The following is a 17383-nucleotide window of genomic DNA, read 5'->3' on the forward strand; positions in this document are numbered from 1 at the left end:
AGATGTAACGAGTGTTGCAGTGAATAAAACAAACTTGGTGTGTTCCCTTAGAGATCTTAAAATCTGATGAGGAAGGAAATATTAATTATATAAGTAAAATAAGGTTTGATGAGTGATAATTTACCCAGTGTCACACAGTTACATATATAGCAACGTTGGGTTTTTATCCCAAGACTATCTGCATATAACAGCCCACGTTCTTTCCACATTAACTGTGATTCCAACAGATCAAGGTAAAGGCAACTAATTCTTGTTGAGCTCTTTATTCTATCTTTAGTGCTAGATGGGTTACAAGGATAATTTCATTTACCTGTAAGGTTGGCGCAGGTGGTGCAGATGAGTAAGCTAAGTCTCAGAAAAGTAATTTGCTAAGGTTTTGTCTACTAACTGCACATGTGTGGCTTCTGATCTAGGTCTGACTCCAAAGACCTGTGAAACAGGAATAACAGAATCTCAGAATAGAATCAACAAATCCAATAGTTGGTTATTTGACAAGATTAATACTTTAAATTGGTAAATACTGAAAAAGACTGATGGGGGGGGGAATTTAAAGACACATTACCAGTATTAAGAATAAAAAAAGTTGACCTAATTATACACTTAACAGAAACTAACATGTTTGTAAGAGGACACTAAATATAACTTTATAATAGTAGATTTGAAAATTTAGATAAAATGGAGAAATTTCTGGAGAAACAACTTATTGAAAATAACACTAGGAAAATTAGAATCTGAATAGTTCTATTGACAAGATTGAATTTATCATTATACACCTTCCCTCAAAGAAAACCCCACAGATAGGTTCACTAGTTAATTCATCCAAACATTTTATAAATCAACCAGTGTTGCACAAACTCTAAGAATTGAGAAAAAAGGAAAGAAGGAACACTTACTTATTTCATGAGGCCAGTATAAACTTGATATCAAAACAAGGATATTATGAGGAAGGATATTAACTGTCTTGACAATCAGTGCAAAAATACTTAAGAAAGTATTAGCAAATGTAATTCAGAGACAGGTAAAAAGGATAATTTATTATTACCACGATGACTTTAGTCTAGAAGTGCAGTGTAATGTTATCAATAAAGGGAAAAATTGATCATCTCAATATATGCAGAACAAGAATTTAATAAAACTCAACATCAATCTATGACTTAAAAACTCCTAGCAGACCTAGCAAAGAATTTTTTTTAGTAAATGATACCTGCAAAAATCACAGTATTGAAATATTTAAGGCTTTCTGCTTGAGATTAGGAATGATACAAAGATATTACTCGTACCACTTGTATGTAGTAACATACTGAAGATCCTAACCAGGGTAATGAGAGAGAACAATAAAATGTAGAAGGATTAGAAAATGAAGAAATAAAAAATACTCAGAGATGATTATGTATGTAGAAAATTGAAAACAATCTCCAGAAAAACTATTAGAATTAATAACTGAACTTTGGTAAATTTCAATGTATAAAAACCTGCTGTATTTTCAGTATACCAGCAACAGAGAAACAAAAAGATTTTTAAATTACCACTTAAGTATCCAAAAAATATTAAACGTGTAGGAATGATTCAAATGAAAGATATATAATAGCTCTTCAAGAAACTGTAACATTATTAAGAGAAATTAAAGAAAACCTGAGTAAATGAAGAGAACTACCCTTATTCATGGATTGGAGAGTTCATACTTATAAAGATTTCCATTCTTTCTGATTTTACGTATAGATTTATTGTAGTCTCAAAATTTCAGGAGTTTTTCTCTTTGATGGAAACGATGTGCCATTATAAGATTTATGCGGAAGCATCCTGAAGCAAGAATAGCCCGTACACCAAACTGAAGAACAGGGACGGAGGACTACCAGACTTATTCTAGAGCTACGATAATTTCCATAGGTGAACTGACATACAGATAGACAAATGGCACAGAATTGAAGGTCCAGAAACAAACACACATAGATGGAAAGTTGATTTACTGCAAAGGTAGGCTTTGAGAGCAAGGAGGCAAAGATTGTCTTATCCTTGTTTGTTCTTTCAAATAAATTGTGCTGGGTCAGGGACGCCTGAGTGGCTCAGTCAGTTGGGCGTCCGACTTCTGCTCAGGTCATGATCTTGGGGATCATGAGTTCGAGCCCTGCATCAGGCTCTGTACTGACAGCTCAAAGCCTGGAGCCTGCTTTGTATTCTGTGTCTCCCTCTCTCTCTTCTCCTCTCTTTCTCTCTCAAAAATAAACATTTAAAAACAAATTGTGCTGGGTCAGTTGGGTATTCATATAGAAAAATATTAATCTTGGCTCTTATACAGGAAGTAATTCCAGGTGGATTATATATCTAAATATTAAAGGTAAAGCAGTAGGGTTTCTGGAGGATAAATCATGAATGAAAGACATCTTCATAAATGTGGGATGGAAAATTTTTAGGATACTAAAAGTGCTAACTATAGGTTGATAAAATGGACTGTATTTAAATGAGGAACTTCTTTTCCTTATAAGACTTCTTAAGAGTGGGAGAACATCTTTGCAATACATATAATCATGAAAGTGATTACATCCAAATATGTAAACAACTTTTACAAATATGTAAAAGATGAAAATAACCAGTGAGAAAAATGGGCAAAAGAGATGAATATGTACTTCACAAAAGCAGCTGTCCAAATGGATAATTTACATGCAAGAAAGGATAACTTCTTAGTCATCACAGAAATGTAAATTAAAACCACCATGAACATTCCAGAGAATAGCTTTAAAAGATGATAATTCGGGGCGCCTCGGTGGCGCAGTCGGTTAAGCGTCCGACTTCAGCCAGGTCAGGATCTCGCACTCCGTGAGTTCGAGCCCCGCGTCGGGCTCTGGGCTGATGGCTCAGAGCCTGGAGCCTGTTTCTGATTCTGTGTCTCCCTCTCTCTCTGCCCCTCCCCCGTTCATGCTCTGTCTCTCTCTGTCCCAAAAATAAATAAACGTTGAAAAAAAAAAAAAAGATGATAATTCTAAATTTTGGTAAGATGGTGAAGCACCCACAACTCATTTATTGCTGCTGGAATGTAAATTGGTACAATGACTTTGGGAAATAGGCAGAATCTGCAAATGCTAAGCATACAAATACCTAGTGATTCAGCATTTCTACTCTTACCCAGCAGAAATGCATATGCATGTATGTTCACTAAAAGCTGTGCACCAGAATGTTTGATGGCAGCATTGTTTAAAATACCTAAAAAATGGAATAACTCAAATGTAATCCAGTTGGATATTAGTTGGATAGAGAAAGGTAAATTTCTAATCAACAGCAGTGAAAATAAGGTAACTACTGCTACATGCAACCACATGGATGCATTTTACAAGTAAAATTTTGACCAAAAGGCAGACACAAAATAATAGCTTTTTTATGGTTCCATTTATGTAAAATTCAGAAATAGGCAAAACTAATCAATAGTGTTAGAAGTTATGATAGTGATGATATTTGGAGATGTGCATTTGGAACAGTACAAAAGATTCAGAAGTGCTGATACTTGGTTTTATGGTCCAGGTGGTAGTTACAAAGATGTGTTCACTTTGTGATAATTCTTAGAGCTGTGTTTATATAATTTGCACACTCCTTTGTATATATGTTAAAGAATTTTAATTATTATTTTGTAGTGCCCCAACTAACAAACAGTATGTTTACATTAAGCTATGAATGTGAATAACTGGCATTAATTGAAAAAGTGGTCACATTAATTGGAAGGCTTAAAATTACAACTAGAATGATTGTAAGTAGTATAAATTATAATTATTACAAATAATACCACATCAGATGCTTCTTTAATAGTGAGCTATATATGTTTCTGTTTTGAAAAGTTTTGGGGGGTTAATAATTTTTGGAGTGGGAAATGATGAAGACTGGTCCATGTTATTAGCCAGATCGCTCAAGTGAAATATAACTTTAAATGTGTTTCAGTTGGTATACAGTGTATCTTAAAATGTACATTCAGCTGATAACACTGAAACCCTACCATATATTGAGAAGCTATGCTCTTCAGACTCTTTGAGGATAATAAAGGCAATAAATACGATTTTACAATATATATTCTACCTTTATAAAGTGAAAATTTCCTTAGAGGTTGCTCAGGTAATGCTTGTTTTTGTATTATACAGACACTCGTATAATGCTAGAGGAAATTTCTTTGCAGCTGCATAATTTTGATCTTTTTAAAAAACATTTGTTTATGTGATGAGAGAGAGAGAGCGGTAGCACAAGCAGGAGACGGGCAGAGAGAGAGGGAGAAAAAGAATTCCAAGCAGGCTCCATGCTGTCAATGCAGAGCCAATGCAGGGCTTGAACTCACAAAGCATGAGATCATGACCTGAGCCGAAATCAAGAGCTGGATGCTTAACTGACTGAGCCAGCCAGGTGCCCCTTGATCTTGATCTCTACTAAAAAAAAAAAAAAAAAAAAAAAAATATTACCACTCTGGGGAGAATGGAATAAATGGAACTAACAATAACCAAAACATAGCTATACCTCATGTTTTCACTTAATAATTTTATGTGAATAGCTTATTTTCTCCCATTTTCTTTGGTAGTTCACTGATAGAGAATTGACAGTGTATAAAAGAATTAAATTCTATTATAACTATATGAACAGATTAAATTAAGCTTTTTCCACTAAAATATTTGAAATGATGTCCATTTGCTTCTTTTTCTTGGGGTGGGGGGAGTCTACAATGGGTATTGCTATTCACCAGCCTTGTTTCTTGCTACTTTCTTTAAGCTGATTCTACTTTGCCTCCGTTTGTGCGTGTGTTATTACAGCATGTTCTATTATTAACACTGGTGTATTTCAGGAGTAACCTTTTGTCTTATTTCTAAACTTAACAGTTTAGAAATTAAGTTAATTAAATAATTTAACTCTTAAAATAAGTGCCTCTAATAACAGGCACTGAATCATAAATGAAAGTGGACTTTCAGCTATTTGGATCTGGAGATATATGTTGATGTGAACCATATTCTGGCTTGATGATTCATGTACTTAGTGACAAAGCCAACAACCTGTTAATAATACTATGGACTCAATCTGCTCACAGTATTTTGACTGCCTACTCCTCTCTGCTATAGTCACCCTGCTCTAGCCACTGTCAGGGCCTTCTTGCTGTTTGATTGATTAGCTGCCAAGCATATTTTAGCTCAGTGCTTTCGTTGATACCTGTTCAGATCTGTTTTACCCCATATCCTCCTCAGACTCCCTCCCTCATCATATTCAGGTCTCAGTTTGAAAATCACCTCAGAGATGCATGTAACAGAGTATCAGGTAGTGAAAATTGACTCCTCTGACTTATAACTGGCTTCTCTGACTTCTTCTGTCTATAATTTCCCCATCATTCTCTATTCTTATTCCCTGATTGATTTTTTTTTTTGTAGCAGTTATCACTACTTGATACTCTGTTACAGATATATTATTAATATATTTCTTGGTAAAGGGGCTCCTGGGTGGCTCATTCGGTTAAGCTTCCAACTTCCAACTTCGGCTCAGGTCATGATCTTGTGGTTCGGTCTGTGCTGAGAGCTCAGAGCCTGGATCCTGCTTTGGATTCTGTGTGTGTGTGTGTGTGTGTGTGTGTGTGTGTGTGTGTGTGTCTCTCTCTCAAAAAGAAACATTTAAAAAAATTTTTTAAATATATATTTCTTTGCATATATAACCCCTACCCCCCTTTTGTGCGTGCATGTTCTCTCTCTCTCTCTCTCTCTTTCAAAAATAAACATTTTTGGGGGCGCCTGGGTGTCTCAGTCGGTTGAGCGGCCGACTTCGGCTCAGGTCATGATCTCACAGTCCATGAGTTCGAGCCCCACGTCGGGCTCTGTGCTGACAGCTCGGAGCCTGGATCCTGCTTCCGATCCTGTGTCTCCCTCTCTCTCTGCCCCTCCCCCATTCATGCTCTGTCTCTCTCTGTCTCAAAAATAAATAAACGTTAAAAAAAAAATTAAAAAAAATAAACATTTTTTACAAATTAAAAAAATATATATTTCTTAGTAAATAGAAGTTCCATGATGGTAGGGACTTAATTGGTTTTGTTTACAACTATATTTCTAGCACCTGGAATCAAGACCTACATAGTAAGCACTGTATAAATATTTCTGGTTAGAATGAATTGAATGAATGAAATATAATGAATAGTGTCAGTCTGCATGGATCTGCCCTCAGTTAACTCTGCAGATATTCTTCAAACAGATGCAGGGTTGTTGTTATTTCCAGCATGGCTCTCTTGATAGGGATTGGTGGTAAATTTTAAATAAGCTCTAATAATATAACAGATTTTTGATCTTGTTATTATCCTTTAAAGGATGAGAAAAAGGGAAAAGGGGAAAATAATATACATAGTATTTAATTTTGTCTTTTATGGAAGAAATCATGACTAAAAATAATATTTGTTCTAAATGGACTCCCTTTGTTCCTGCCTGTGATAATTTAAAAATATAATAGTAACTACTCAAGTACCACTTAAAGTTGTAGATTTATATTGATTTTGTTTGTTTTCCTTTTATACCTATTCCCACCCCCATGCCCACATTTTTAAAGAATCCAACTCAAGTTGGAACAGCTCTTCAGGTTTTCCATAATCTTGGAACTTTGAAGGAAACTATTACCAGCGTTGTGGATGGATATTGTGCTTCTTTAGAAGAACATATCAACAGTGCATTAGACATCAAAGTTCTGACTCAGCCTTCGCAGTCAGCTGTGAGAGGTATGGCTATGGTTTATATTTAGCTGCTTTATTTATTTATAACCAAGAAGTCCTTTGAATAGTATGTGAAACACTTAAGTTTCAAAGCAGTCTAATGACTCATATTTTAGTAGACAGAAAATGAGAGAAGAAATTATGTTTCAGAATTTATTTATAACTTTTTTTGTCTAATCAGTGAGTTGAATTGGCCAATTGGTATATTCAGAACTTCTAGAAAAAAAAAATCTATAAACTGTGGCTTCACTTAGTTCAGAGGAAACAGATGCAAGAAAAAAAAAAAGGAACATTTTTCTTTCTGAAATCCTTATCCTCACATGTACTTCTTGAGACAGAAAATATTTTTTAAGGAAATGCAATTTCTTCCTTAGCTTTTTGGGCTTTTCCTTTTAATAATTCTGGTATTCAGGAGCCAAAAGGGTTAACTGTGGAGGTAGAAACTGATAAAACCTTTGGGAACATTACAATGACAGCAAAATGTAAAGGAAACTACTAAACAAAGGAATGAGAGAGGAGTAGCCCTACAATAGCAGTTTGTGACCTTTTTCCTGCCAAGATGTACCTGCTGATGGCATTCAGATCTAACACACCCCTCAAAGGTGGGATAGGGAAGAGTACACATTGTGTGTGGCTTTCACTTACCTAACCAACACATGTCTGCATTTCTTTCCTTCTTTCTTCTCTCCTGTTAATAAGGAGGAGCCGTCCTTGCTCCTGGCAGAAACCGAGTACTCCGCTTTTGCGTTAGATCCCATCTCCCAAGGGCATTGCTTTAGCAGATCCCCTCTGTCTGCCATGCAGTTACTTTTCCTTCTTTAAGTCTCTTTCCTGTCATGCACAGTCATGCTAGTGTACCTTCTGCTTAAAGACAGACACCTCTATCTTGACTGCATTTCTTTTTTCTTCCCTCATTTTAATTCTTCAGACTACAGAAAATCCCCCAAAGTTGTTGTCAGACTTACTGTCTCCAGCTTCTCTCTTTCCATTTTTCTATCGGAGAAGCTATTCTACCATCACAGAGTTGTCCTAAAGAATAAATGGAATAATGCATATAGAACTAATAACAGAGTTCCTCATACAAGGCTAATACTAAAATATTTACAGTCAGTAATTATGGTTTTTATATTTGCTGTATAAACATAGCCTTAAATAACGCACAATATATGTCACTCATAAATAAGTTGCACTAGATAAAAAGAGATAAAAGAATCTTGGATCTTAAAGGGATTTTTAAAGGTTAGCCCTAGCCTCTGAATAGGCCTGTATTAAAACTATCCCAGAAGGGGAGCTTTGAAGAGAAATTGCCGAAGGAGATTTCACTCTCAGCTTTTCCCAGCAATTATTCTCAGAAAGTTTGATCTCATGTTTAAATATACAGGAGCAGTTTAATCTCATTCCCTCTTGTGTTGTCCAGAGAAAGAAAAAAAAAAAAAATAAAGCAATTATTCACATGCTGTCATTCCTAATGTACACCCTTTTTGTTGAAAGAATAAAGAGTTTTAAAGCCTTATTATAATCTGTTGAGAAGTAGATACAGTGGTTTAACGTAGAAACCTTAAGCATCAATTCTTTATTAATTTTTTTTAAAGAATAATCACTATTATTTTTAGTTTTTTAAATGTGACATTGACAATATTCATATTAATTTGCTGATCTTGTTGGTCATATTAAGATTCTGGAGTAGAATGTCCTTATTTTTTGGAAGTACACATTAAAGCATTCAAGGGTGATAGGGCATCATGTTAATAACTTATTAACAAACAATTCAGGGAAATTTTTTTTTAGTATGCTTTCAAATTTTCTATATGTTTAAGATTTTTCCTCTCAAATATATAAAGTTCAATAATCTTAAGGAAAATGTTACCTATTATGTGTTGGAAAGGTTTACAATTCAATAAGAAAAAGAGAACTTAAAAAATATGATTAGGCAGTTCATAGAACACATCTAATAAACGGGAAAATATGTTAAGCGTCTTTCTAGAGGGTGACCGAACTAATTATTAGGGAAGTACAAATAAAACAAGGATACTGTTTCTCAACCATGAGACTGGTAAAACCCAAGAATTAAGTGTTGGGCAAGTGCAGAAACTCTCGTTAACACTGATTGTAGGAGAATGAAATGGTTCAGCCACTCAACTCAGTTTTATCAAATTGTTCTCTGAGTTTAAAACTGTATGTACCTTGTGATCTTATAATTTCTCTTATAAGAATATACCCTAGAGAACCTGTCACGTGGATATAAGAATTTTTTATTGTGCTATTACTTGTAGTAGTGAAAAAGTGAAAAGTCTTTCCTTCAGTGGAAATAAAGGGCTATCATTGGGTCTCTGTTTTTTAGTGAGCCTGTGCCTTTGTACCTTGAACTGTACAAGCGTACTAATTTTTTTTTTCTCCTCCCTTGGGTGGGAGAGAATGACCACAGAGGGACTGGAGTTGGATATTTCCCTTCCCTGGTCAGTTAGGTTCTGATAACACTCCAGAAGTTTAGGTTCTGGTTAACCAGCTTCCCCTCAGGGCAGGCCTTGTTAAGAATACAGTCCTCTGGTGTATTTCAAGATGGTTTCCTTTTTCCTCCTCCTGCTGGAGGCACTGGGTGATTTTTCTCCCACATTTACTGTGGGAAACTATTTGGGTTCCTGGATGCAAATCTCACAATATTGTGGGCCGCCCTGACTGACTACCCCTGGAGCTTTTAATTTTCACAATTGACCACTTTGAGTCTGTAGCAATTCATCAGTTACACTTCACGTTTTCCTTCCCTAGCACTGGCTCCCACTGTTTTCTGCTAGCAAGGCTCTGTTCTGATACATGGAGACTTCCCGTATTCGCCTGTCTCTCTGATCTTGGGGGCAAGTGGTTTGCCATGTGTCCTCCCCTCTCTTACAGGTCCAAGAAGAATTTTTCATTCTTTTAGGCTTTTCATTTGTTGTTAGGACAGAGTGGCAACGTACAAGCTGCTTACAGTTGAACCAAGAAATGGAAGTTGTTAACTCAGATTTTTACCCCCTGTAACTTACTTGTTTTTAGTTTGATGTTGTTAAAAGTAAGACAGCTGGCCCAAAATGGAGTCACTTATGCTAAACCCCATGCCACCAAACTGAGACGTAACTTAATTACAGTTTCAGCCTTTCAGCCCTTCCCGGAAATTGAATCCTAAGTAAGTCAGTCAGTCAGTCAGTCAGTCAGTCAGTCAGTCAGGAATCACCTAATCAGTACTAGTGAGGTAATCTGTCCTGTCCTCTAAAGGAAAGTGACCTTGCCATAACCAGTTTGCCTTTTTTATTTAGTATAACTTCTTTGTTCCTGTTCCCTTCTGCCTATAAAAGTCTCTCATTTTGAATAGCTCCTCAGAGTTCCTTTCTATCTGCTAGATTGCCTGCTGCCTGATTGATGAATTGTTGAATAAAGCCAGTAAGATCTTTAAATTTTACTCAGTTGAATTTTATTTTTTAACAATGTCCATATGGGTCTTTATTTATCTTTGAAGTTTAGTAATTTCTTTAGGGTGTATCTTGGCATTGAATGCTCTGTATCTTTTTTTTTTTTTGAGTTAGAATATGTTTTCTTTTATAGGTTTACTTTAATTGTACATTTGAATATTTTTCTTTTCCATTTGTTCTTTTCAGGAACTTTATATACATATCACATCTTCTTTGTTTTCCATTTCTAATATATTGTCCATAATTATTATATTTTATATCTTTGTACTTTATTCCATTTTGTATCATGTCCATTTGTTCATTTTCCCATTTCTGATTGTGTTTTCACCCTTGATCATTATATTGTTATTTCTAATGTGGTCTTAATGTCTGTTATATATTTACAATGAGAATGTTCCCTATAATTGCTTTGAGACAGTAGAAGATCAAGTAACCCTTCCTGTTGTTTCCTTTGGGAATTTCTTTGGCAACATGTGTTCCTTTCCTTTCCCCATCTTCCCTCCCTCTCAATTTGTGTTAGGTCCTATATTGTCTGTTTCTCATTCTTACTCATCTTTGAAAGATACCAGCTGTTTGTTGAAGAATAGTATAGGGGTGGTTGTAGGGAGAAACTAGGACAGTCTACAACTTGGATGAAGTTTGTTGTCTAGAGTAAGTATTCACCAATTTGTTACTTTTTCTATCTTTGGGATACATTTTTCTCAAATTTTGAATCATTCTAGAGAGCTTAGTGTGAATCGTGGTAAAGCCATTTAAGCAATTTTTGTGTGGAAACCTCATATTCTCTGCTTTTCTTTCCTCTTTCACCTCATGTTACCTTTGATAATCTCCCCCAACTAGAGGACTAACTATTATAAAGTGTAAATATCATTTTATTATGGTTTCTTCTTCCATTTTTCTTTGTTGCCATTCTGCAACATTAAACATTTTATTAGCTTCTTCCCTGGCTCATTCATGTCTCTCCATTGCAGCTCTAAGCTAAGAATCATTGAATAGTCCGTCTAAATTTTTATAATTGATTTTAAGGGCAGTTTGGTTTTTGCGAATGGTCCAAGATGAGAGCTATCTGGTTCCTTTTTCATTTTGATTTATCCACATCCTGTGGCATACATAATCTCAAGTTTGAAGTTTTAGTTGATTCCTTGTTTGGGGTGGGTTTTTGTTGGTGGTGGTGGTATTGTTGTTGTTTAAGTGTATTTTTTTTTTTGTTCTTATTTTCATTGGCTTTCCAGGAAAAAGAGTAGGAAAATGATTTTACTCTGCCATCAATAACTAGAAATCACTCTTAAGTATTTTTTTTTTTAATTTTTTTTTCAACATTTATTTATTTTTGGGACAGAGGGAGACAGAGCATGAACGGGGGAGGGGCAGAGAGAGAGGGAGACACAGAATCGGAAACAGGCTCCAGGCTCCGAGCCATCAGCCCATAGCCTGACGCGGGGCTCGAACTCACGGACCGCGAGATCGTGACCTGGCTGAAGTCGGACGCTTAACCGACTGTGCCACCCAGGCGCCCCAAGTATTTTTAAGTAACTCTTGGTTTTTTCTATCACTTTAATAAAACCTAGTTTATGACACTGTTTTTATTCTTGATTCTCCTAAAGCTAACTGATAAGGCATCAATTTTTCTGTTTTAATTATTCTTTCTCCTCTTTATATAGCTTTTCTATGTTCAGTTGATTATTTTTATCACTTTGATGTCTTCAATAGGATGTATTTAGCTTATGAGGATAAAAATTTTAAATAAGTCATTCTCTACCTTATTTACCCTTAAGTAAGTAAGGAACATGAGGCTTCTGGAACTAGTTGAACCAATATCTGGCTATATTTACTTTAAGAAAGTAGTGGGTTGATGTGTCCCATAATTCATTATAACAAAACTGAACTATGCATATTCCAGGAATTCGATCAGTATTTTCCAGTGTTCACAAAGGTACTCTATACCCTTTCTTCATTGTGAGGAGTTTGTTCTTTATATGACTTGTGAGATACTTGCACATTATTAACTTTTTTCCTCTCTATTCTCTGTACACTTCTCCTTATTAGTGAGGACAACACTGCAAATAATTTTAAAAATTAGTTAGACTTAGATTTCAAGCAGGAATTACTCATATTTTTAAAGCCAGTATCTCTGTCATAGGTATTTTTCTCTTTTATTGCTTCCTAATATTCTCACACTAAAAGTAATAGCATCTCTTTGCTAAGGGTACATGTAACTCTTTTCTAAACTTAGAATTATTGGGGCACCTGGGTGGCTCAGTCAGTTAAGCAACCAACTTGGGCTCAGAGGGTTGTGATCTCACAGTTAGTGAGTTCGAGCCCTGCATCAGGCTCTGTGCTGACAGCTCAGAGCCTGGAGCCTGCTTCGGATTCTGTGTCTCCCTCTCTCTCTCTGCCCCTCCCCTACTTGCCCTCTGTCTCTCAAAAATAAACCAACCTTAAAAAATTAAAAAAAAACCCAAAAACCTAGAATTGTTGAAAAACTATAAGGAAGCAGCTTATAAACATAGCCTCTGGTTTTCTTGATTTCTTGCCCCCCCCCTTTTTTTTTTTGAGAGAGAGAGAGAGAGAAAGAGAGGAGAGAGAGCATGTGTTGGGGAGGGGCAGAGAGAGCAGGAGAGAGAGAATCCGAAGCAGACTCCACACCCAGCACCAACCCTGACAGTAGGGCTCACTCACACAACTGTGATGATTGTGACTCAACAGTGAAATTATGACCCAATCTTGAGATCATGACCGGAGTTTAAATGAGGAGTCCATGCTTAACTGACTGAGCCACCCAGGCGTCCATCTTGCCCTCTTTAAAACAGGATAAACTATTCACTCATGGGCTCTTCTGCATAGCTTTCAAGCTTAATTTGGATTGGAATTTATACTTTTCAATTTGAGACTAAGATTCCTTTTTTTTTTATGTTGAAACGTTTTAAATCTGCACAAATAGCTATGTATATGTATTACATACAAGAACATTCTTAGACATCACTTTCAAGAAATTTAACATTGATACATTAATATTATTTAATGTTTAATCCATATTCAACATTTTTCACTTGTTCCCCAAAATATTCTTTATAATAGTTTTTCCCCCAGCTTGAACCAATCAGGGATTATGCTTTTCTGTTAGTTATCTTATGTCTTTACTCTCCTTTAATCAAACAACCCCATTGCCTTTTTTGTCTTTTATGGTATTAACATGTTTGGAGATCCCCATAATTTGAATTTATCTGGATTTATCTGATTGTCTCTTTATGGGTATATTCAGAATAAACAATCTAGTAAGGTAATGTTGTGTATTTACCATGAACATCGTATCTGTAACCACCAAAATTATGTCTGTCTCATTACTGCTGATGCTAAATGAAATCATCTCATTACTGTGGTGTATGCCAGATAGCTCCTTATAAGATTGCTTTCTTTTCTTTGTGACTAGTAATTTGTGGTGCATACTTTGAGACCATGTGAATATCCTGTTTTTCATTAACATTTCCTGCAGGGTTTTAGTATCCAATGATTATCTTTCCCTCAATTAATTATTTTACTAGTAGTTGCCAAATGATGATTTTTTTCTATTACTCCACTGCATTTATTAAGTGACATTCTTCTGTAAAGAGAAATTTCCATCCTTTTTGTTTTTTTTTTAAGTTTTTATTTAAATTCCATTTAGTTAACATAGAATGTAATATTAGTTTCATAATGGACTGCCATACGGTACCTGGTGCTCATCACAGTAAGTGCGTCCTTTTTAAACATTTCAGTTTTCACTATGAATTCACAAATTGTTTTCAATCAGTATTTTATGATCCATTTTCATCCCTATTATTTTGGATGGTCAAAAGTTCCCTAATTCATTTTGGGGAAACCCCTTCCAGTCAAGGTCCTATGTCCTTTGACAAATCTCCATTTGACTTTGAACACTTCTTTGCTCTCTGGCACAGTTGTACCACACATATCTTCTGTTTTCACTGCTCCAAATGTGGAATCACCCTTTTCTTCAGTGAGCCCTGGTTTCTTTTACTGGGGAAGGGGAATGGTGCCTACAAGTCATAATTTGGGCACTTGGTATACTCATTTCTGTTTAGGAATCACTGTCTCCTTGCCCTTTCAGTGGACAGAGTCAAGAAATACCTCTAATCCTCATTACATATTTGTATCTTTATGCTGTTTATGGGGAGAACCTTCATTTACACTTTGCAAAATGAACCTACAGTAATTTCAGGATGGCTACACCAGTATCACATCCAGCAACAAATTGACTAAGTACTATAAATTCTTTACAATTCTTTTTGCCTCTAAAATCACTCTCACTAAAGTTAGGGTTCCATAATTAAACATTACTTGAATTAATTGTTTTCCCCTCTGTGGTTGTATTATGAGTTTGATGTATAGTTGGTTTCATTTGTTTCTGTATTTATTTGCATTTTGTTTTAAAGTTTGCTTTTTTCTTTCTATTTAAACTTAAATTTATTTTGAAATAGGTAAAACATTTATATGCCTCATAAAGACTCCCTACTTCTATCCCTGTTTCTTTCACCTTGTCTCCTACCACTCCCACCACCACTTGTAGAAAACTATTTTCTGTTTTGTGTTTTATCTCGTGTGTGTGTGTGTGTGTGTGTGTGTGTGTGTGTGTGTGTGTGGTGTGCCCGAGTGTGTGATCTTATTTTCCTTCCTTTCTTAAACATTAAAGGTTAGGATGCTTTTTTATATTCCTCATAAGAAATTATTTCTTAAAGTAGGAGCTTCTTACTTTTTTTTAAGCTTGGATATGCTTTTTGTATTAACATATTTTCTTTTATTTGAAAAGTTTTATTTTTCATACTTCTTTGTCACTCATAAACAGGGGGACCGGGACGCTCAACTATGCCAACCCCAGGAAACACTGCAGCTTTTCGTGCTTCTCTCTGGACTAATATGGAGAAACTTGTGGATCATATTTGTACTGTTTGTGGACAGGTAAGAATTTTAGAGAGTGGAAAGAACATTAATTATGGATTAATGCCTTGTTGCGCCAAGTTGTGTGACGTTGGTCAGCTATCTTAAAATCCCTGAGCATTCAAAATACCTACATTAGCTGATTATAATATTGATAGAATAACTCTAGCAAAATGCCTCTTTCTTTCCCTTGCTATTTCTAGTACCTAAGCTTTACATTTGTTTCATTTGAAAATACCCAATTGTATACAATCTCCCCCTCTCTGCCTTTTTTAGGTACAACATCTACAAAAAATATTAGCCAAGAAGAGAGATCCTGTTTCTCATATTTGGTTCATTGAAGAAGTAGTTAAGGTATGTTTAGATGAAAATATTTTTTAATCTCTTTATTGAAGAGTGCAGGGAGAAATGAGCCAGCATTGTTTGTGTTCCTACCTTACAGACTGGCTACATGTCAAATAGCCATAGGAATTGATTTCTCAACAACAACAAACTTTCTTTTTAGTATATGTATAAGCACATTTGTTTATTGAGTAAATACTACCAGTAATGCATTTTATAGGCTAATTTCTGAAATGCATAAACTAATTTCTAATTTTCCATCATATAAATGATTTATTGTAAATGTTTTTAAAAGTTCCACTAGAGAATAAGATGAAAATTTTGGGTAAATAAGAGGTTTAACTGGTGGTTATTATAATGTCTTATAGTCTTTACTGAAAATGGAATGGTAAGATCCATTCGGTTGTTAATTTTTCCTATAAAGCACATTGCTGTATTCATTTTTCATATTCTGAAATTCTCCCTTCTGTTATCCACCAATACACTGGCCTCATGGGCTATAAGAATTCCTTCCATGCATAGAAATCTCTGACTCTACATTTTATTTATTCATCTTGATATGTTTTTGATAAGGAATAATACAGAGGGATAATTCTATTTATCATTTAATCTTGACACATAAGTGTTCCAAAGAAAAAAATTCTCTAAATTTCCAGTGTTACGGTATAGTGTCCTTTGTAAGTTCAAAATTTAGGCATTTATATATTATGTTATGGATCTCTAAGACCACCCCCAAGTTTGGTTATTTGTTAGAGAATTCACAGCATTCAGCATATAGTTGTGCTTCTGGCTATGATTTATTACAGCAAAAGGATAGGAACCAAAATCAACTTCAAGAAAGGAAAATCAGCAATAGGAAAAAGGCATATAGGATGAAGTCCAGAGGTAACCAACTGAAAGCTTCCAAGGGTCTTCTTTTATAGGAGAGAAAGGACACCTTTAATTCATCTAGCAACAGCATGCATAAAATGTCCTCTGGGGAAGTTCATCTTGCGCGTAGGAGTTCAGGGTTCTCGTCAAGAGTCAGTTAGCCTAGCGTGTACCAAAATTCCAGACTCCTGAAAGAAAAGCAGCTGTTTGGTGTAGACCACATTATTGGTACAGTTTAGGTATAGCGAGCATTCTTAACTGACAACCATGAGGACCCTCTTAAAATCCAAGTCCCAAGTACCAGCCAAGGACCAGCCTTGCAATTAAGGCATTTTTAACTATAGCAATCTCAGACCCGCTGTATAAACTCATTTTTGTGTATATGTATACTTATGTTGGTATATACCTACTTGCATTATTCTGCTTCATATTTGGCTTTTAATTGTATGAAAGAAATAATAAGATGCTTTTGTCAATTTGCGTAGTAATTAATTTTTTACAATTTTTAAAATTCCACTTAGTGAACATACAGTGTGTCAGCAATTCCATACATCATGTGGTGCTCATCAACAAGTACACTCCTTAATCCCCTTCACCTATTTAACCCATCCCCTCCTCCCACCTGCCTCATCTGTAGTAACCATCAATTTGCTCTCTAGAGTTAAGAGTCTGTTTCTTGGTTTCTCTCTCTCTCTCTCTCTTTCTCTCTCTCTCTCTCTTTCTCTCTCTTTCCCCTTTGCTTCTTTTGTTTTTTAAACACGTGAATGAAACCATGTGGTATTTGTCTTTCACTGTGTTATTTTGCTTACCATTATACTCCCTAGGTCCATTCATGTCATTGCAAATGGCAAGATTTCATTCTTTTTTATGGCTGAATAATATTTCATTATATGTGTATGTATATACACATATATGTATACACACACATATATGTATATATATTATATGTGTATCCATACACTCCACATTTTGTTTATCCATTCATCACTCAGTGGACACTTGGGCTGCTTCCATAATTTGGCTATTGTAAATAATGTTGCTGTAAACAGATGGGTGCATGTATCCCTTTGAATTAGTGTTTTTTTGTTTTCTTGGG

General features: G+C 35.3%; 1 protein-coding gene across 3 annotated transcripts in view; it reads left to right on the plus strand.

The window, feature by feature from the left end:
• Positions 1 to 17383, plus strand: part of COG5 (component of oligomeric golgi complex 5) — a 323149-nt gene that overhangs the window by 165306 nt on the left and 140460 nt on the right. For all 3 annotated transcript variants that reach the window (XM_047841858.1, XM_047841851.1, XM_047841850.1), the window contains exons 8-10: positions 6541 to 6706; positions 14984 to 15096; positions 15352 to 15429. In XM_047841858.1, coding sequence (XP_047697814.1) covers positions 6541 to 6706; positions 14984 to 15096; positions 15352 to 15429 — 357 coding nt within the window. The remainder of the gene's footprint in view (positions 1 to 6540; positions 6707 to 14983; positions 15097 to 15351; positions 15430 to 17383) is intronic.

The sequence above is a fragment of the Prionailurus viverrinus genome, chromosome A2 (genome assembly GCF_022837055.1).
Source record: "Prionailurus viverrinus isolate Anna chromosome A2, UM_Priviv_1.0, whole genome shotgun sequence".
NCBI classification, from domain to species: Eukaryota; Metazoa; Chordata; class Mammalia; order Carnivora; family Felidae; genus Prionailurus; species Prionailurus viverrinus.